The sequence below is a fragment of the Paramormyrops kingsleyae genome, chromosome 8 (genome assembly GCF_048594095.1).
Source record: "Paramormyrops kingsleyae isolate MSU_618 chromosome 8, PKINGS_0.4, whole genome shotgun sequence".
NCBI classification, from domain to species: domain Eukaryota; kingdom Metazoa; phylum Chordata; class Actinopteri; order Osteoglossiformes; family Mormyridae; genus Paramormyrops; species Paramormyrops kingsleyae.
The window spans coordinates 19,568,735-19,591,161 of NC_132804.1; the positions used below are offsets into that span (position 1 = coordinate 19,568,735).

Consider the following 22,427-nt stretch of genomic DNA (forward strand, 5'->3'; position numbering starts at 1 on the left):
AAGTGAGTGTGGAGCTTGCATGCTCTCCTCTCATCAAGCAGGTTAATTCTGAGTGCTCTGGCATTCTCTTGCAGCCCAAAGACATGCAGTTTGGGTAGCTGGCATCTCTAACTTGCCCGTAGCATGCACCCTGGCATCCCATCCAGGGCAGACCCCTGCCTTGTGTCCCTTACCGCCTGGAATGGGCTCCAGATCCGTCCCCAACTCTTTCCAGGACAAGCCTTGCTTCAACATGGCACCATTGCACGTTCGCCTGGACTTTTGGTGTGCATCTGTCTGTCTTGTTTTGTTTGTTAACTCATTGTTATGTTTTGTTAAGTTCTTGTTCTTCTATGTTATCTGCGGATATAAGCACCAATATTGCCGAAACATATTCCTAGTACATGCGGCTGAACCTGGCCAATAAAGTGAATTCTGATTCTGATTCAGCTGCGAGATGGATGAACGGACGGAAAAAATGTGAAATATTTGGGTCCAACCACAGTATACATATAAGACAAAGAGAAGGTGAGTACATGAGTTCTGCATGTGTGGCTCCCCTATGAAGGATGGAGGCATGGTATATGGTTATCAGGGTCTCTTCACAATATCCATGTCAATCTCATCCAGCCTGACTATAGTAGCTCCAAAGGCATGCTACTCCATCAGGATTATAGCTGATCAGGCGGTACTTCAGCAAGCTAATGATCCGAAACATGCCTCAAAATTGTGCAAGAACTGTCTGGCGAAGACGGAAGGTGAAGGACAGCTCAAGCAAATGACCCAGCCAACCCGGTCTCCAGGCATCAGTCCCATAGAACTTGTACGGGACAGAAAAGTCAAATCAAAACACTCCAGAAACAGCACATCTCTGGCAATCACTGAGTGAGAGCTGGGAAGACCTGGGAGGTGGTTTCCTGCTGAAGCGTGTTAGCCGAATGCCTTTTGTTCGCAAAGCTATTATCTAAGCAAATGGCGGCTATTTTAGGGAATCCAAGATTTAGAGACAATTTTCTGTTTTTTAACACTGTCTTAGTGCTCCCCATCTTTTGTTTTGTATAATGTAATGTGCTTCTTCATCTTACATCTCTCAAAGATATATGTGATACATGAAAAATCTAGGCAAAACATTGTGAAAGAGCTACTACTAATTGTACTCAAACCTTTTACCAGAATATGTGTACACACACACACAGCTGTGGAAAAAATTGAGACCACAGCAAAATTTTCAGTTTCACTCATTCCTCAATTTAAGGTTATGCACATGTGTACAATATACATATTTTTTTTTGCAAATTGTAGCCTGGTTCTACCCTGTTTCTCACTAATGAAGGGCTTCTTCCTTGCTTTATGGGACTTCAGTCCTGTTTCTCGGAGCCTGATACACACTGTCCTAGCTGTGCACTTCACACCACTTAATGTTTCCCATTTCTTTTGAAGGTCACTTGATGTCATTCTCCAATTTATGAGGCACTGCCGGACAAGATGGCAGTCATCTCTGGTATTAGAAAGTCGCTTCTGCCCCCTACCTGGCTGGTTTTTGGTCGTTCACAGTGTCTCCTGCTTCACCTGGTTCTTGTGCACTGCTGTCTTAGACATGTTGAGCCTGGAAGCAACCTGCTGCTCAGAGTTACCTTCTTACAGCAGAATAATGATTAAATCAAGATTTAAAAATGCTGATTTTTTCCCAGAGCTGTGTGTATATATATATAAAACCAAACAAAATTCAAGACATTTGTAATTTCTGGTTTTTATTGCAGTCCCAAATTTTTATAAAATTGAGTTGCCCCTTCTGGGGACTGAAACGATGGTGCCCACGATGTCAAAATAACAGGCTTTTATCACATTGTGGCAATATTTGGCCTCCACAATGTAATATATAACCATGATTCATTGCAACCCAAATTAGCAAGTTATCAAGGTGCCATCGCCGCTCCCTTGGTATTGAGAAACACCCCATATACAGTATATACACACACGGCTCTCACTAGGGTACATTCCATCCATTGGGTGCAGGGATGGCCAAACCGCACACACCTACGGCGGGGAGCTTTCATTTCCTGACCCAAACGAGGCAGCGGCCAAGCGCTGAGCAGAAGAGTATCACCCGCTCTCAGTCCACTGGTCTCAGCCTTGATACGGTCTGAGGAGGTCCAAGCTGCCAGTCAGGAACATGCTGGGCGAAGGAGTGCAAGAAGCAGGCCATCAGCTGGGAAAGGGGGTCCCTCCATGGTCTGTTTAATTCATGGGTGGCGAACCTGTTCCATGGAAAGCCAGTGTGGGTGCGGGTTTTTGGGATGACCTCTCTATCAGCCAATCACAGTGGGTCCCCAGCACTGGAGTTAAGAACCACTGTTTTATTATTGGGTGATTGAGAGGCCATCCCAAAAACCCGCACCGGCCCTCCATGGAACAGGTTCCCATCCCTGGTTTAATTATTCCCTCTCCATACCTTATGTGGCAAAAGTAATAAGTGACAGCAGCAGCTCAATACCTTGTGGTATTTGAGGAGAAATGTCACCTGGGTAGAGCAGCCTTACCTACAGACCCCTGTGCTCACAAAATATTCCTGCCTCCTCCTGGCTTCCAGAGCCACAGAAAAGTCCCTCCACACTTTTAATAAAGCAGTATAGCCCCCTGCTGTTTGCTCAAGGGGGGTCTCCTTTAAAAATGCCGGGAAACCTACAGGGGGGTGTTTGTATTAAAGACCTAATGGGAAAAAAACGGCCGTACCCCGCTTTAATTGCAGCTCACCGAATCTCAGCTGGCCAGCCCTCACCGTGGTCCGCATATCGCCGGCTCCCAGTTGCCGTAGACGCGCCACCGTCTCACGGCAGTCTGCAAAAAAAACAAGATCGCCTGACCCTTCTTCCGTGGGCGAAGGCAATATAGGACACAGAGATGAGGGTGGGAGGGTCCTCTGGGAGCAGTGGACAGAAATACGTCTGAAAAGCAGACCTCCACTTTCTGTGCTATCGCTCCATCAGCTGGACTAATGCCTGAGGAGCTTTTCCTGGCTTTGGTTCTCCTATCGGGCTGGCGTTCCTCCATGCAAAGGGTGCTGAATTGACCTTACCACTTCCTCCCTTCCTTCCTACCTTCTGTCGTCTCTCTTTGGCCTGTCCTCAGGTCTGTGTGCCGCCTTGCTTGTGTAATAAAGGTAAGTCGCTCTGCTTTTCTCCTCTGCCTTTTTTCCGTAAAGGCTTTGTCCCTCCACATTCTGCCAGATTGTGCAGAAGCTTCTAACTATTTACTGCAATTGTACATTTTTTTTTGTTTTAAAAAAACCTGAAATTCTGTATTTTATTTAGAATTTACTTTGAACTAAATTCCATCTAGGACTGTACTCATCCACCACCCCCCCATCTCCAGCCTCCTTCTCCTGGTGAGGGATACAGTAAAAGAAGTCACAGCCTACTGCTGAAATCACAGGTTTGCGTTTAACACCCCCAGCTTTAAGTTAAAGGCTGCTGAGGGCCTCGATAGCTGATTAGCAACTCGCTACCGTTAGCTTCCTCCTGCCTGGTTGGTGCCTCATGCCCCAGTTAGCGCCTCCCCAGGGTTGAAGGAGGGATTGAGAGGCCCCCGGTGACACACGCCCAGACGTCTGCTCCATGCCGTAGGGCCGCTGTGATCGCTCTGCAGCTCCCGGCTCCATGAAGCCTCTCCTCATTAGGACTGATGAATTTCAGGCAGAGGTCATGTGTTAATCATGTTTTCCACTCTGCTCTGGCAGATCCTAAACAGTGACTCCGCTCTCTGCCACCTGAAATGATTACTTGCCTCCTTATTGATTTGACAGGCCCCTGCCAGCCTGTGTGAAACTAATAAAAATTATAACTTACAGGGCGTAATTCAACGTGGGGGTGGAACAGGGTGCCAGAGGTAATGGACAGCATTCTCCAGAAGGGGTCATTACCCTAAAATTAATTCTGGCCCTGCCTTGGTGCCACCTGTCTGGATGTGATCACAATCCGGCCAATGCTGTGACTGCCTCCTGTGGACTGGAGGAGTAACTGCAACTGGTTAAATGTGTATTTGTTAAACAGGACTAGACCCTTCCATACATTCTGACAAATACAGAAACTAATCATGGCCTAATGAAGCAGTTTCCACGTCTATGAGGCTTTCCAAGTAAGCCTGAAGGAATTTATGGGAAGTTTGTACTACATGGGCATGTTCACTTAAATACTGTACTAACCTGTACCATGTGCAGTTAGGGTGACGGGTTCTTCATCCTGTCAGTGGAAAACTAGTGTATGCTGAAGGGGAAGAGGTACAAGTCATTCCTGCTTAAAATGGAGAGCAGCTAGTCCTAGTCCACGTCATCCCAGATTGTCCTCAGCTCACCTGGAGGAGAACAACTCAGAGCAGGACGACAAAAGGTAGGTCTCCACAGCAGTTAAACAAACATTGAAAATTTGTCATACAACAGCAGACATGAGGAATAAATAAATGTGCTGTGGCACTGGCGGCCACAAAAAGGACGGCATGCACAGCGCTGTCATCCTGTCCTACAAGACGTGTATGAAGAACAAATGGCATTTGTCGTTTGGGGCTTTTGGACCCAGTTGTACAGTTCCAGTCTTTGGAAACAACAGGATGAAATATGGCCACAATCTCCGTGATGCACATACCTTTGTGAGGAACAAAAACAGTGAAGTATATGAATCCTTATATTTAGCTGCTGATTTGGTTCGCATAGCTACTGGAAACGATATTCGTCTACATAAAACTTGCATATTTTTTTGAAGGTCTTCCTTGAGTCGCCTGCTTCTGATCAGACAGCTTTTCCACGGGGTTTGAGGTCAGGACTCTCTCTCTCAGCCATTCTAAAGCCCGGAATTTCTTATGAGTCTCTCTGATGTTGAGTTTTGCTCCTGCATTTTGAGTCAAACTTCTTTAGAGTTTTGGATCACAGACGGACGCCCTGACATTCTGCTGTAGGATTTCTCTTGATACGACTTGGGATTCATCGGTCCATTGATGATTGTAAGCTTTCCAGACCCCGAGGCAGTAACAGAACCTCACACCACTAAATTCCCTCCACCATGCTTCATGGCTGAGGTATTGGTGTTGGTACACTGCGTTTTGTTTTTGCTAAACACAATGAACATGTTTACAGCTTTAAGTACATCAAGTTAAACTTCCTAGATCCAAGTTGGAAATTTCAATTGGAACACTGCCTGAAGCCAGAACCTCGGCAACCCAGACCTCAGAATTCAAGACAGCTGCACCTTTCATCAACAGAAGTGAAAGCTGTAGTTTTATAGTGTTTATTAGCATTTATATATTATTTGCGGCTCATTAAATTAGTCATACTGTTGCTACACTGTTTGCATGCACAAAATACTGCATAATATGTTGCTATAAAGTGATATTGCTAACGATGTCTAATAATGATCCTGGAAAGAACTGGGGCATGTTTCAGAAAGCAGGATTTGTTGCTTAGATGGATAACTTGTTGGATTTAAGGTAGCCTGTGCTAAATGTAATTGAAGGAAGAGAAAGGCCATTTAAACTGGGGTACCTTAAATCCAAGAAGTTATCTGGCTAAGCAAGAAATCCTGCCATTAAGGAACAAGTCTCCGGTATTGCTAAATGGCTTTTTGACTTGATGTACCACAATGCGGTTAACCCTTTCAGTCTCCCTTAAGCTTTAATAATTCTTCTATTTCTAGCCCCTGAAATTCGGCCATAGAAAACTTTACAGCCACCTGCTTTGACGAGCAGGTTACCAACATTGTGTGGTTTTATATGCTGCCAGACAGGTTGAACTCACACCGGAACTGACTGGAACACCTGTCTCCAATTACACTCTTTTCAAGAGGTAATCATCTTAGATGTTCATATAAGCTTTCCATCAATGATCTTAAGAGTTTAAACCATTTGTTCAATAAGGACAGGGCAATATAAAATTCTGTGTATTTGTTAGATTTACATATTATTACGACTTGATGAAAATCAGATCACATTTTGGAAGCCATACACACAGAAATCCAGATAATTGCAAGAATTGTTTTCTTACAACTATAGTTTAATTATATCGTAAATATACATGATCCATAGGGGTGATGTGTCCAGCATTCCTGAGTCTGCTAATAAAATTCAGGCGTCACACATCAATGACGATAACCACACACACACAAAAAAAAAAAAAGAATCGTCTTCAGCCCGCTTTCTTAAGGACTGGAGGGATTTATTAAAGCCTGATCGATGGAGCAGAGCAGATTTAAAATAAATCATGATAATACAATCCAGTGTCAAAAAAAAACACGCGGAGAGAGAAGGCATGCTTTCGGCAGCATGGTTTCCGGCCGTGACGAGAGGCCACCGCCGGCTCTGGGGACACAGACGAGGCCTGAGCTCTCAGCTTCATCCGCGATTCGCCAGCAGGTCCTGGGAAAAAAAAAAAAAAAAAAAAAGAGGCAGGGAGAGAAAGCAGAAGAGTCATTATCTTGGCGCCCCTGGCTAGAGAAGCCATCGCCACTGGGCTGCTTTCTGCCTCGACGGTCACAACAATCTCCACAGAAAAAAAAACTGATCCTGGTCCGTGCCTACGGCGAACCGAACGATGGGGACATAGTGACAAAAGCAGCTTTTGGGAAACAAGGGAGCGGCAAGAAATATGGTGCAGAAAAATATGAAAGGAAAAAAAAAACTGCAGTGGGAACATTAAAGTTATAATTGCATTTAGAGTTTGTGGCACACGACTCCGGGTCGGAGATAAAGCCATATGTTCGGGGGGGGAGGGTTTCTGTAAATAAGGACTGTGTCACCGCCGCGCGGCAGCGCTGCTCAGGAACCAATGGGAATATTCGGGTCTGGATTAGAGGTTAATGGGATTGGATTAAAATTAATTGTGAAACTCGCTCCGAGCGGCATAGGGAGGGGAGGAAGGAATGTAGACTTGTATTCGGAGACAGGAGTGGAGGTGGGATTATCCAGCCGATGGGGAGGAGCTGGGGGGCAGGAACCAAGATTTGGTCTCATTTTTGGTGGAAAAAAAACAAAGAACTTTGTCTTAATTGACTGGTAACGAGGGGCAGGAATGGATGAGTTTCTTATCTGGCTTTGCCGTGGACCAGGCCCCTGGCTACCCACAGCTTACACTAATATAAATACTTCATTTTATTAATTATAATAATAATAAGTCGAATTCAATAAACCCACCGGTGGCTGACCTAACACGCGCACATTCACCACAACACCATCAGGGGGCGGTGCCCGGCTCAGCAGGTTAGGACTCGTATCGGAAGGTCACAGTTTGAATCTCAGGGCTGACAGGGCAGTGCACCCCAAAACTTTCCAGGGGTACAGGAAGCTGGCCGAACCAGCGTCTCATGAAGGGCAAGACGGGACTGCCAACCAGACAACCCCCCCGGGGAAGAATCGCCATTGTATTCTGTCAGCTGTTTCAGTGACACGTCACGTATGTGCGCATGGAAAAGCTCAGAACTTTCCTATTTAATGGACATTTCTCTCTCTGTATTGCTTGATTATTCTCTTCTCCTTGTAAAATGACCTTTGGTTTGTGAAAGGTGCTATATAAAACATTATTATTATTATTATTATCATTATTATTATTATTATCATTACTATTATTATTATCATTATTATAATAGAACTTCCTTGCAGTCTGCACTTCTGAAGATACACCCAGAATCCAGAGCTCAGTTCAAGCGGACCTCTAGCTCAAGACCACCAGTCCTATCGTGACAGGCCTCGACACCACACCCTAGCGGTGTGTTTAAGAGTAACACCTTTGCGGGAAGGGCCACACACACCACGGCTGCGCTGATATCCAGCCGGAAGAGGGTCGATGCCGCAGCAGACTCGGCGCCACTGGCCCAGCGGGGACCGTGACTGCGGACCCAAGGAGATGAATAAAATGTTTTATGGACACACAAGGCTTTCCAGCTGCCCCTTAAATGACCAGTTAGACAAAGGTCATAATGGAGCGCGTGTCACATAACAGCAGCAAGTCACCAGCTGATGTTACCGGGCGACGGACCAAGTAGAACGTTAACGGCATTGTTAGCAAGCTCATATTTTCATTCATGGTCCCTTTCATCATCATACCCCCCCCCCCAGCATCAAAGAACAATCCTGTGGGCCATATTTCAGAACCTTTCTATAACAGTGAGGAGTGAATCGCTGCAGTGGGAAAAGGCTCATTATGGAGGCGGGGCCTCCAGTGAACTCCAGAGCCAATCAGAAGTCGGTATCATGTTAGCTCGCCGGCCGAACAGGTGTGACTAACATGCTAACAAATAGCATCCCTGTCCCGGAGCTGCAGGGGAACACAGTCATCCACAGGTAGCAGATAACAGGTAAGGGATTAGACTTCTACCCAGAAGGTCATGCCCCCGTGATACATCATACTGTTTTACCTCTGGGGAGGAGACTTAGCCTGTACTGCCTGTCCACCTTTCTGCTGGCATACGGCATACAGCACTGCGCGCGTGTCTCTCTGTGCCTGTTTGTTCTAGGAGAGAAGCCGGGCAGCATCACTGACCTCCGGTAAGGAGGAGGAATCGGCTGGAGGCGCCCATCTGCAGGCTTAATGAGCGTTACGGCGCCCCCACGCTGTGTGGAGGACAAAGAGCCACCGTCAACCTCAGACATGGCGCTCGATGGCTCCGTATCTCTATCTGGCACCCAGTGGAGGGCCTTGGCTCACTGAGGATCACGATGTGGTTAAGACATCTGACAGACCGAGCCCCCCACCCCACACACACTGTATTTAATGGAGGGAGTAGCAGCATGGCACCACAAGGATACTGCACACAGAGTGCCCCCCCCCCCCTCCCCAGCCACCCCCTGTACCAGAGCTGCTCATTCACTGTAACACTATCGTGATTCTCTTGCAGAGGGTCGGGGGTGGTGGGGGTGGGTGGTACAAAAAGATCTGGAACAGCTCTGATCTACCGATTCAGGGCGGCAGTGGGAGGATCCCCAGTGAGCAGGCCGGCTCCCCCCCCCACGCAGTGGAGCGTGCAAAGCTACATGGTTCACCTGAATACGTGAGAGTGATACTGCACATGGAATTTACACGATAGACACACAAACACATGCATGCATGCACACACAATCAGACACAGACCTATACAGTCATACACAGGGATGGACCCCCACACAAGTCCCACACTCACTGCACACCCAGCGCTGACAGCTGCCGACTCAGGCCCGCCCTGCGCCTCACACACGTCCGCCCTACACCACGGCGGGGCCCGAGTGCTCCTGTGCGCCGGATGGGCCCCTCGAGGGCCACGCTGGACCTCTGGACATCTCGCAGACCAGCAGTCTGACAGGAGAGAGTGCGGTTGCTGCGGCAACCAAGGCCCCGTTACAGGCTATACTGGCTGTCTGCACAAATGAAATAAATATTTTATCAAGGCCCGGCGGCAAACTTCCAATTACTCTGCCGTCAATGGAGAGCAGAGCTGACAGGCCCGTCAACCAAGGACTCCCTGTTCATTAGCGGCCTACATGCACACACACACACACACACACACACACACACACACATATGCACACCAACATCGTATCTGTCTAAACAGCTGCAGAAACACTAACAACCCTAGCCCCCGGTGTTGCTAAATAAGAAATGAGAAAAAACAGGACATTTCTTCCATATTAATCATTTCAATACCCTTCCTTTTGGAATACAGCATTGTAGAGGGGGGAAAAACACACACCACACAAACGCACGTCCGGGAGAAAGCGTGAGGTTCGGTCGGCTGTGTGAAAGGCCAATCCCCCACCCATCCCACCCCCCCCCCGGAAAGCGACGGCGCGATTAACATGCATGCGGCCGCTTCGGCTACGGCGCTGGGAGCTGGCATGGCGGCGGCCCTCTTCAAGGTGAGAGAATGAAGGATGAAGGAATTAGGAGGCAGGGTGACTTTGAGGAGACGCAATGGGCCGCGGGCCAGGAGCGACCTGCAGGGCCAGGGGCCTGCAGGAGACGGAGGATTAGAGCGGCCCGGTACCGAAGACCAGCCGCCTGAGAGCCGCTCTGCCAGCGAGGCGCTGGGAGGGAAGGCTGCAAGCGGTCCGCCTTGACTAGGCGATGACGGCACCACCCGATGGATACAGGTATTTGTTCTCCCGGTGAGGACCGGGCAACAAAAGGCCCACGGGGCAGGGTGTGTGCCCCGAGAGGCCAAGGCAAGAACCTGACAAGAACCTGATCATCCCCCCGCTGCGGAGCATGGAGGTGTTTATTTCCCAGGGTCTGGATGGGAGTTCCAGCAGAGCCTGAGCCTAAGCCTCGAGGGAGCAGACACAGAGATGTGGGTCGGGAGCAACGTGTCCGCAATGACACCCTGAACCAGGGTTACAGGGAGCCGATCCACAAAGCTACATGCCCAAGGCAGGGAATAACCCAGGAAGGGGCCGCGACCCATCGCAGACACCAAAACATATTAACGATAAAAACTACCTGAAATGTGACAAAAACAATGCGCAGTTTGGAATATCGCACACGTCACACTCCGATTTTCTAACTTCAGTCTAGGATCAGAAAAAAAAAAAATGCGGCTTTAACTTAAAGAGGACGGTGCATTCACTTAACACTGCGGCACAATCACTTAACACTGCGGCACAATCGCAGTGTCACTGGAAATGCACCTTGCAGAAGGCAGTCGACAGAGTGTTTTTTTTTTTTTTTTTTTTTAAAAGAGTGCGCTCGGGAAAGGGGGGGGGGGTGCAGCATGGCAGGTAAGGGGGAGGGTGTGAGCTGAGCCACATCCCAGGAACGGAGAGCAGCCGTTAGACACAATTACCTGACGCGGCGAGTCGATGTCAGAGCGGTGAGTGGGGAGAATAGAGCGTTTAATACGATGGTGCAAATTGGAGACAAACGGGGAGGAAAAGAAATGGGGGGGGGGGGGGGGATCTTTAAAGCGTCAAACGGACAGCTACTTAACCGAGAAGTGAAATATGGATCGCGAATCTGCGGGCAGAACTCCATTAAACGCGATGTGCTTGGGCAGCGGTGGCGGACAGGAAATCGTTGGCGCGCTCCAGACCGGCGTGTCGCCACACTTCCTCTGAGTGATGCGGGCCACAGCTAGGGGCTCACGCGCCGTCGGGGCCCCGAGCCGAACATCTCGCCAGTAAACGCACCAGGCGGCTTTGTCCCCTTCTCTTTACGGGGACACTGCCGCTTGATTCGGCACGGGAGGATGGGGAGGACAGGAAGGACGGGAAGGACGGGGAGGACAGGAAGGACGGGAAGGACAGGAAGGACGGGAAGGACGGGAAGGACCCTCGCCAGCTACGCGGTGACAGCCCACTTAAAGAGCAGGACTTCCTCTCTGCCGAATCCACAGATCAGCGTTTCGTTGTGTGAACGAGGCTAAGCGGCATTGCCTTTGGCGTGAAAAGGTGCATTAGTGGTGTCAGGTCATAAAAACACACGACGCAAAATTGAACAAGACGCTCGGCAGTGAAATCCACTCTAATCTACCGCGCCGGCAATCCCAGCGAAACACCGGCGGCTCCATTTGCCCAGGAACTCCCCACTCACACGACGGAAATATTTTATATACATATTACAGCAGTCTTTTCATTAGTGTGGAGCTGTCAGCGCGTTGATGGAAGGATCCTGCTGGCTGAATACTGACATGCTAGCTCTCCATCCACCACGGCATGCTGTCATTACAAATATAATCGAATGAGTAATTACCGGCCCCTTAAACAGCTGTGGATAATATCCCAGTGATGGTCATCACTGCTTTAATAAGAAATTCACTGCGGTTCTAAGTAGGAAAAAGACGAGTGTCACACCAAACAATCGCCGACTTTTTCCCCAGCTTCTCATGTCATTATTCATAGCTGCACAACATCCGAGATGGTCACGGCAGGTCACCCATCACACAGGCAATCGCTACGCTGACTTTTTACCCCAATGCTGCCATCACATTCTGCTGCTCAGCTGACTCTTTTTAGGGGTGTCAAACAGGAAAAATGTCTCATAGCATCTTGCGTTGCATCTGTACGCTGCGTCTGAATTCCTGAACCCTGCCATCAGCTGTGTGGATTAATTCTTTGGCTGTTATGGTGTTTATTTATGTTGATGTGTCTGATCTGTACTTTACAGGCTCTCACACAGAGAAAGCCGACAACAGCTCCGTTTATTCAGTCATGCCTCTTTCAGAACGTTCCTCAACTTTGCGAAGTTCATCGGTTTTTTTTTTTGCAGCAAAGTTGAGCCACGAAACACAATCTGGTCTGGATGCGCCAAATCAAAACCGGAACTATCCTGCTCATTAGCGAACCAAATACTTACAAGGTGGGAGAATAGGCCATTTTTGTAAAATTCTCAAATATCACGTAATCGGAGTTACTTAACGTTGCGGCAGCCTGAATGCAATGATGTTCTTTGTCCTTTGTGTCTTGCACCCCCCTTCGTTATTAAAATGTTAGCCAGATCCATGCTTTCTCTGGATTGTCATTCTTTCTGGTATTTATGCCATTTCAGTACCAAGGATAGCGCACCTTCTGAAAGGCCCATTTAAGGAACTCAGCATGAAACAGACCTCACAATTCATTTTAGTGGGCTGAGATCTGTTACCTCCACACATCATTAATTATAAACAGGGCAATGTCATTTAAAACGAGACTAGGAAGCATGCAGCAAATACATTTTGACCAATTACCCAGATTCACAAATGTTCACAAAATCTAGCAATGCAAATGTCAGGGAACACAGAAGCTCAAAACAACATGGCTAAACCACTGCACCACCTGGGTCTAATTTCCATAAAGACTCTCAGATTCCAGTGACTGCCAGCCTGTGACTAAATGTGACCAAGGTCAGTCCTTCCTGACTGACTGCTGTGTGTAAGTGGACCATGCAACCCAGTGGTCACATCATGCATATCTAATGGTGCAGCACACAGCCCCTTAGAATCACTGCACTTCATTACCTCAGCATTCCTGTATAAAAGGATAACAATTACTTTGGATAAACATGACTACTAGTAAGACAACAGAATGAACAGTAAGTGTGCATTGCAGGTGTCAGGAACGTACTTAACTTGGAAAGTCGGGCTATGAGGCCAATCTGTACCATCCAGGCACAGATCAGATCTAAAGGGCCCCGGGCAGGTGCGTCGGGTGTAAAGGGCCCCGGGCAGGTGCGTCGGGTATAAAGGGCCCCGGGCAGGTGCGTCGGGTATAAAGGGCCCCGGGCAGGTGCGTCGGGTATAAAGGGCCCCGGGCAGGTGCGTCGGGTATAAAGGGCCCCGGGCAGGTGCGTCGGGTGTAAAGGGCCCCGGGCAGGTGCGTCGGGTATAAAGGGCCCCGGGCAGGTGCGTCGGGTATAAAGGGCCCCGGGCAGGTGCGTCGGGTATAAAGGGCCCCGGGCAGGTGCGTCGGGTATAAAGGGCCCCGGGCAGGTGCGTCGGGTGTAAAGGGCCCCGGGCAGATGCGTCGGGTGTAAAGGGCCCAGGGCAGGTGCGTCGGGTGTAAAGGGCCCCGGGCAGGTGCGTCGGGTGTAAAGGGCCCCGGGCAGGTGCGTCGGGTGTAAAGGGCCCCGGGCAGGTGCGTCGGGTGTAAAGGGCCCCGGGCAGGTGCGTCGGGTATAAAGGGCCCCGGGCAGGTGCGTCGGGTATAAAGGGCCCCGGGCAGGTGCGTCGGGTATTAAAGGCCCCGGGCAGGTGCGTCGGGTATAAAGCAAAATTATAATATTATGTCTGTCAAAGTGTGTCAGCTCAGTCATTTCAAAACCTCGTATTTGCACTAAACATCTAACATACATGCGTTTTTTTTTTTTACTCAACCACTGTCCCACTTTGTTTGGCTCATCAATACCTCATTGAGATATTTAACTAATTAAGTTAATTAAAGAAGGGAACTGATAGAGAAATTTCACATGGATTGGCTGAGGTGCCCCTGAGGAGAGGTTTGAGAACTGAAACGGTACATATCAGTAACTTTTTAGAGGAAGGAAGAATTTTTTGCATGACTTTTAATGTGAAATTGTGATTTTTTTTTCTGAGCAAACTCATACTTAATACACAGACAAACATTTTATTTAACTGCCTGAAACTGTACGTCAGGTCTAATGAATCCAGGTTCGTGTCGAGTACAGTCTCAGTAGAGTCTTTTGCTGTGTGCAGGTGAAGGAACACAGATAGACTAAAGGAACGTCTCTGCTGCAGCTCTATTCACTGCAGCCCCATTTCTAGTTCTTGTCCACTGGGAGTGAATCGTTAAGCCCTCGCTTGATATCCCCACCTGCCATTATCTACAGCACATGGGGGGGCGCCTTTTCAAACACAGCACGGAGGCAGCTTCGCAGCAGGAGGGGCGTCCGGAGCTCCTAGATATATCGCGCCTTCAGTTGATGGACCTCATTGAGAAGGTTTACCATCGAGACACGTGGTTCGATACCACATGGGGTACCAACGATCCCACCGACAAGAGAAGAGACTTTTGTGTGGTACTGACCAAGGGTGACTGTGCAGAGAACAGGGACTATGCTCATTCACACCTGGAAAAGCCAGCGGCATGGTGGGACCAATCCAGGGATGGAAGCCACTTTCTGGGCCAAATCGAACCAAACAGCCTGCTTCAGAACAACAAGCTTCACCTCCCAACTAGGATTAACTGAGCAGTTTTAACACTAAACAGCAGAAGTCAGCATTCTCTATGAATTGTTATGCAGTGGTTTTGCATAGGCTAAGTACATTAGGGGGAGCTTTCATCGTTGGGGCAGCAGGGGGGTACTGGTTAAGGTAATGCTCTCGAAGGCTGTCAGATTGTGTCCCAGGAGAGGTTCTGCTATTGGACCATTCAGCAAATTACTTAGATAAGCAACTAAAAAAAAGAAAACCACAAGGAAAGGTTTAGGCACCTCTGGGCTAGACCAGAATAACAAGCATCTCAGAGATTTTCCATCACGGTGATTGGCCAAAGTCAGAAATCAGCCCCCCCCCACCCTCCCCCCCCTGAGGGCTTTTCCCTCTTCTCACCTCTTCTGGAGTATTCCACACCGCCGACCGTGACGGACACATTGAATCGCTCACAGAAACCATGATCCACACATCTACATGGCCCATCCCCAACTTGTGCCCCCCCAGATGAACCGCTGGTGAGATGTACAAATGTGTGCAGAAAATGCCAGCATACGAAGGCAGATTTGTGCTCGACGGGTGCGTCTAGTTAGCCCTCACCCCCCACCCTAAAAGCCCAGTTGCCCTAAACATCTGCCCAGCGCTGAGCAGGCCTGCCGTGACAACCACCTATCGCAACTCGCCAGCCCCTTTTCCAAGCGCTCCACGGTGGAACATAAGCAATAAAGGCCATCTATCACAAGGCCAGGTCAGGTCAAGTCAATGGCTTGGGATTAATTTCGGAATAACAAGGGAGGGGAGCGTAAGATCATACCCTAAAAAATCCATGGACAACCATGAGATCATAAATTCGAGTCCATATTTCCAAGCAAACGTAGAGTGTGGGTAATCTACAGTCTCTCAAGATTCAGCCACCGCTGGGGAAGCACACTTTGAAATATGTAATACAGCAGAAAAACTTTTTTTTTTTTTTACATGATCTTTTTGCTTCCTTCTAATTTCTAAGTGCTACTGAAATTCCGGGTCTTTCAAATGTCCAGGTTCATAAACTTATAGGTCATGATATATATCAATTCACTAGGGGCCTAATCACATGAAAACGAACTCATCCTTCAGATAGAGCTAAATGTGCATGACAAAATAACCTTTTAATAAAAATACAGATTATCATTCCCTTTGTAGCATCGGGAATGTCTGTCAGCTCACTGGGAGCCGGAGTGACTGTTTCTGTTCCTCTGACTGCAGTGACAAATTAAAATGTGAAATGCAGTTTTTCTGACATGCATGGGAGGTCAGAACTGCAAGTGGTACGGGACCTGAACGCCAAATGGGGTATGGGCTCAGAGAACTTCAGGATATGGGCTCAGAGAACTTCAGGATATGGGCTCTGCCCCCCCCCCCCCCTTTTCATCTACCACCCTCACACAAACCTGAACTGTTCACTGAGATACTCTATGTATTTCTCTCCTTCAAGGAGCACACTGCATTTTCAAGCCAGTGCAGGGACTGCTGAGGACTCTCTCTTTTGTGATTCAGCACCATTCACTTCCGTTCCCCAGGATGTATGCACTCCTTCTGTGGCCCAATCCCCTGTGCTGCTCTGCGGCAAGGTTATGCATTCTGTCAGTTGCTCTCAATATCTCTAGGACCGCCCCATCACCGTGACGACGTTCCAGAAATCCAAGGGTTTGCCTAGGGGTTAAAGATCAAGCAGGGGAAGACAGCTCACTAGGTCTGGTCCCCATTTATTGGGTTGGTAAAGTTTAATAAACAGAAATACTCTCACATCCTGCAAGACGGAGAGATTTTTTTATATTGCCCGTTTTAGTATATCAAAGACCAAATTCGGAAAAACGCCAGTCATGTTAATGGGTTTGAACTAGTGCAAACGGAGGAATATGCCGCTCAACAGCCACAGCACGAACCTTGAAATCACCTCCAACCACCAACACCCTCCAACAATGTGCCGAACCGGCAGCTCACTGCGAGGGCCAGGGCTACGTCCACACCATTACCCCTCTCGACTGCTTTGTGATTGTTCTGGAACAAAGAGGCACCATCGCAGTGACGGACAGAGGATGTTACAGGAAGAAAAAGGCAGGCTGGGGGGTGAGCTGTAAACGCGGTATAGTACCCCACACCTGCCCCACCTTCAGCAGCCTCACAAAAGGCGTCTCTGCCTCAGCGGTGACACCAAAAACATCCAGACTTCATCGTACCGTTGTCCAAAAAAATGCAGCCTGTCCCCTTTTACCTCCCATGTGAAAGGGACCGAGGCCACGGTGAATCTGTCAGGCCTCGGTGGGGGACCTTGGCATCACGATGTGGTGACGCCGAGCGCAGCAATCTGCAGGCGTGCTGAGAGACCCGCAGCGCGGTCAATCTCACGCCAAGCAGCCGGAATGCAAATATACCAGCGAGCCAGAGCACGAGGCGACACAGGGAGAGGCTTCAAATCCCATTAAATTACAGCCGCGACACCGTGCATCATCCTCCATTACAGGCAGAGGAACGGAGTGTCCATTCCGAATTAAAGAGCTTTGAAAGTCTCCTTCAAAGCCGCAACAGAAATGTCCAGGGAAATGTCCACTTTTCAGAGGGAGATGAATCATTGGAAATAAATAAGGAAAAGGATTTTTTAATTATTACTATACAAATATCCTCATCTGCTGTAATTCATGATGACAGGATGGGCCGAAATGCTTCTCTGATTGGTGGGAGGATGATTTACATGCCACAAATGTTTCTTTTTTTTTTTTTTTTTATAGCAGGCTATATCAAGGCAAGTCAACCTGGAATTTATTGTCATGCCACCCATACACAAGTACACGCTGGTACGGGACGTCGCTCCAACAGGCACCACGGTGCAACATAGGGTACAATTACAGGGGTAAAGTGCAGATTCACACATGACAAGGGGGCAGACACACAGTATACATATGAATAGAGAGAACATGACATAGCAGCAGGAACGTAGCAGCAGTATATAAATATGGCATATAAACTATGTAACATGGTTAGAATGGTGTAACTATTTGTACATAACAATATTGAATATAATCTTTCTGTACATTAGACGCAGTATGTGAACTATGAAACATAAATCGAAATGTGGTATGTAAGCTACTGGTACATAATATAGTATGGTATATTATAGTATAGGAGAGCAGCAGGTAAAGTAGCAGCAGATAAAAGTGCAAACATGCTAGTTAGAGAAAGTTAAGTGTCTGTAAAGTTAAGTGTCTATATCAATTCATCAATATCACGGATCAATAGTGATGTTTAACATTAATAATAATAATCTTATCAATAACAAGAGAATAACGCTGAGAAAACAAATGATGATAATGATGATGATGATGATGATACCACGGCTGAAATAATAAGAATGTGTGCGGTTGTAGTTTTCAGAGACAGCCACACCTGTGCGCACATGCACACGCACACACATTGCTCAGACTTTCATCACCTGCTCTGAAATTGCCTAGGCTGTCTGTACCATGTCAGCATATACAACATCACTTCATTATTCTGACGCAGAAAGTGGGGCATTCCGACAGCAGGTGGCAGAGCGGTTAAGGGTGCGGCTGTCAGGAGGACCGGAAGGTGACTGGATCTAACCAAAGGACCTCAGGGCCGGGCGTCAGGCGGGAGAGTGACGGGGACTGGCTGGACAATAATCTAGCCTCGCGTGCATGACAATGAGAGGGGCGTGACCTCAGTGACAGGAAGGTCAGGAACATGTACGGCCGGGTCAACTGACCAGCTGCGGGCAGACGGGAGGGACCGGGAAGGACCGGGCGGAACTGCGGAAAATGTCAGCCACCTGACTAGCAGAACAATGGGACGCCACTCCCACCCCCGTGACCTTTTACAGACACTCCAAAGGGGTCTGTCTGGAAGCTCGCATTTTCAGACAAAGGACACGCCCCTTCACGAAAGCTGCGGAAAGGTCACCCAACCATCACAGCTGGGAAAGAAGGCGGGGACCAGGGGACCCCTCCTCCACCGTGGTCAATCCCGCCCACCGGAAGTCAGGCCGCCTCCCTCGCTTCTGATTTACTGTATGGCTGTGAACGTGACCCTCTTAGCTCCCTGCGGACTGCAGAGCATGGAGAGATGATCACTCCCACCAAAGCTGCTGCAGATAGAGGGGTGATGCGGCCAGACCGTGGGCCAGTCACACGCTGAAGCTCAGAGAGCAGCCTTGGCCTGCACACTGCACCGTGCTGGAGTTTGCTCAGCAACACTGGCCAAGTCACGCTTGACTAGACGCTACGTTACAGACCGAAGTCCATTTATAATATCCTGCCGCACCTGTATCTGCTTTTTTCTTGCTTATTGTTGCTTTATAACTGAGATAATAACAATGACAAAGAATAACAGCAGCATAGCACAGCGAATGTGTCAGTCTTTGAACATATTCTCTAGGGTTACAAACACACCCACATAGATGCACCAAATAACACACATTCAGTCACTCCTGCGATCTCCTGTCCCGCCAGAGGCGGACAGCCCATTTGTCAGCTTTCCTCTAGACATTTCTGTGCGAATCAGGCCTCCATCTACTCAAGCAACTCAAATAACTTCATAGACTCGTTTACTTTAGACTGCATACCCAGAAGATTTCGCTCCGCCAGACAGTTATCTTTGTGGCTGTGTTTTTATCGTTATTATTACCGTGGTGATCCAGGGAGTGTCAGTAAAGCAGCAACGTGGCTCACATCTCTGCCTGCCGGTCGGAGACGGTGCCCAGTAAAGACTCCTCTGATGAAAATGCTTATTATTACGGGTGCTATTAAGCACTGGGGATTTCCGAATTGACGCTCACAGCTTTGTCATGCCTTTGTCACGCCAGTAGGCACCCAGACCTGGGGGGGGGGGGGGGGTCTCCTTGTTAAAGCGCTTGTGCCTTACAGGTGACACCGGTGATATGTGTTAATTTTCTGGAATGCGGCGTGACACCTTAACTTAGTGGGTGTTATGGGTATCAAAGTGGGGCGCGGGCAGTGGGGCGCGGGCAGCGGGGCGCGGGCAGCGGAGCCGGGAGTGGCCCGGAGTGGCTTTCGGGACACGCAGAGCTCTATTGATGGCCGAGCCAGACGAGACGATACCTTTAATGGACTCGGGAGTCTGAGATGAGACAGAGATGGATCGGCTCACTCTGAGTCAGCTCTTTATCCATAGAGGACGCAGCGAGCCGGGGTGGGGTGGAGGGCTCCCTTTCCCCCTTCAGTTCCGCTCGGCAGACAGCTGGGTCAGGTTTATGGGGGGGTAGGGGGTGGGGCGGCAGGCTTCTGTTCTTAATAAAAGCTGCTGCTGACTTGCCTCCATCCTGCACTCCACAACATCAAAGCTAACGGATCCCTTATTTCTAAATTAAATTCACATTTTTTTTTATTTATTTATTTGTATTGTGCTTTTTAACATGACGACCCCCCCCAGTGGTGCTTTTTATTACAAGCGAGGCACTTCAGTGCAGTGAAGCGATCCCAGAATAACTGAACCAAATCATAAGCGCTATTTTAAATGTTATTGTTTAAACGAGTGGGCATTGTCAACAAGGCATATACATCGCAACAGCTTGTCTTTACACACAGCATACGGCCGGGAAAATGATAAGTAATTCCTCGATAAACAGTAAGTGCGGGAGAAGCAGAATGCCTCGCTGGGAACGTCACCATTTCACAGCGGCTTGCGGTGAAAGCCGACAGCCAATCACTGCTGGTACTTAATTATGATGGACAAAGACGATGTAGAATAGAACTGTGCCAAATATTTAGGCATTTTACCGCTGGTAAAACCTCAGATGAAGAGAGAATTTGAAAGACAATCTGCAGATTCACCTTCATCAGCAGATGGCAAAGATGGACAGTGTGGTCATCTTTAAAGGGCCCTGAATCCCCCGCCCCCCCAAACACACAGTATTCCCATAAAACGTCCCTTCCAGCCATTCCCAAATCTCCGCCCTGGGTGTGCCTGGTGCCGTCGGAGCCCCTACCTTCTTGGCAGCGTTGACACACAGCATGTACTCCTTGGCCAGACCGGAGCAGCTCAGAGTCCGCTCTCCGTTGTCCCGGTAACAGTCGAGGATCTGGGCTTGCAGGCCGCTGCAGACTGGTGCCGTGCTCCTGGGCCTGGGGGGGGAGGGGGTACAGACGGGCCGGTCGCAGGTCAGTACACACCTCTGTGCCACAGAGAGAGCCATTTACTGCTTCTTTGGGGGTGGGGGGGCACTAGTGATAAAGCATCTGTGTGTGTGCTGGGGGGGCACTACAGATGAAGCATCGGTGTGTGCCGGGAGTGGGGGGTGGGCACTAGTGATAAGGCATTTGTGTGTGTGCTGGGGGGGGGGGGGGGGGGCACTAAGCTTCTGGGTGTGTGCCACACAGAAACGGTACTACCAGTGACTACCCAAAAAAGACGAGCATGAGACTTACTGCCGCCAGTCCGTTTCAGAGTCTTTTGACAAGGTTCCTTTCTGAACATCATCTCAGCGCTTCACCGAAAGAACGGTACAGCATACATACACAATCACACATTCAGATGACAGCAAGCCCTGTGAGGACGGCCCGACAGCACCAAGACGGTGTCGTGGTTCAGATCAGAAGGATTCTAGAATGGGTCCGGCTCCAGCACCCTCTGGAACGAGGCGTTCGACCTCCATTCAAATATCCTGCTGTAAATATGTTTTCCTGAAACTTGATTTTGATACCAGCACTAGTTTAATGGTAAATTATTGATAATGGCAAATATTTAGGTGCCCAAATATTTGGCACTATCTATAATTTACCATTAAACTAGTGCTGGATAATTCTGTCTGTCACATAATTTGAAATGTGGCTTTAAAACAAATTATTACATTTGGCCCAGTGTGTTCGGCACGATGTCCTTCAGATCACTCATAAGCTCGGTGCCCAGACCATGCCCGGGAGCATTAGCGTCGGCTGCTTTGTCATCAGTTTTTCGGTGCCATGCGCGATGTCGGGATTCACTGCATGCATGTCCGAAAGCAGACAGCTGGCTGCTCGCTCGCAGGCCTGGGGGATGGCCCTAGGGGGCGATCACCCAGCAGTCAGTGCACACTGCACCCCCCCCAATCAGGGAACCTTGGACAAGAGCAGCACATGGAGCATGGAGTTATGCTACTTCAGAATGGCTTGGCTACTGTGTTCTCATTGGCTTAAACTATGACTGACAGCACAGTAAGTCCCACCCACTGCAGGTCTGGAGTGCAGGTCCTTCACCCTGCTTATTCAGTAAGTGTCATCAATTTAAAACAGCACATTGCCTACACCTGTGGCAGCAGTGTTACCCCACCCTCGCCCACGTCGCTCCTGCCTGTTTTTTTCTTGAATCACATACTCATGCAAGATGGCACTTAGGCTAATGAGGCAAAACGCATGGGTCAAAGGCTTTGTGGCAGGTTTTTAGCTCTCTGCTATCCCAACGCCAAAGGTCCAAGTCTCACAGCCGTGACAAAGGCCGCCGTGCCCGTTTCTGGTCAGATATTTATTACGGTGTTAATTACCGCCATTTGTCCCACAAAAATTATGAACGTCGCCTTCGACTCGCTGGATACCAAACGGCCCCGTCACCGGGTCACTTGTCAGATGCCTCTGTTGCCGAGCGGGTTGTCATTAGCAAGTGGCAGCTTATACCCCCCCCCCCCCCACTTTGTAATTTATGCTACATTACACACCTAAATAGGAAACACATCCACTTTCACAGCAGCACCCTGGCAGAAGACCAAAGGAGCCACCTGAACCGGACCCATAATTCCTGGCCCTCGACCCCAGTAAACCGAGCGATTGTGTGTGTCTTTGCCTGGTCAAATGCCCCCCCTAAGTCCTCAGCTGA

General features: G+C 48.8%; 1 protein-coding gene across 2 annotated transcripts in view; it reads right to left on the minus strand.

Moving 5' to 3' along the window:
• Positions 1–5,995: 5,995 nt before the first annotated feature.
• LOC111856427 (MICOS complex subunit mic25a-like) overlaps positions 5,996–22,427 on the minus strand; it is a 53,269-nt gene continuing 36,837 nt past the window's right edge. For both annotated transcript variants that reach the window (XM_072715432.1, XM_072715433.1), the window contains 2 exons: positions 20,569–20,704; positions 5,996–6,378 (listed from right to left, as the gene is read on the minus strand). In XM_072715432.1, coding sequence (XP_072571533.1) covers positions 6,355–6,378; positions 20,569–20,704 — 160 coding nt within the window. In that variant the 3' untranslated portion in view covers positions 5,996–6,354. The remainder of the gene's footprint in view (positions 6,379–20,568; positions 20,705–22,427) is intronic.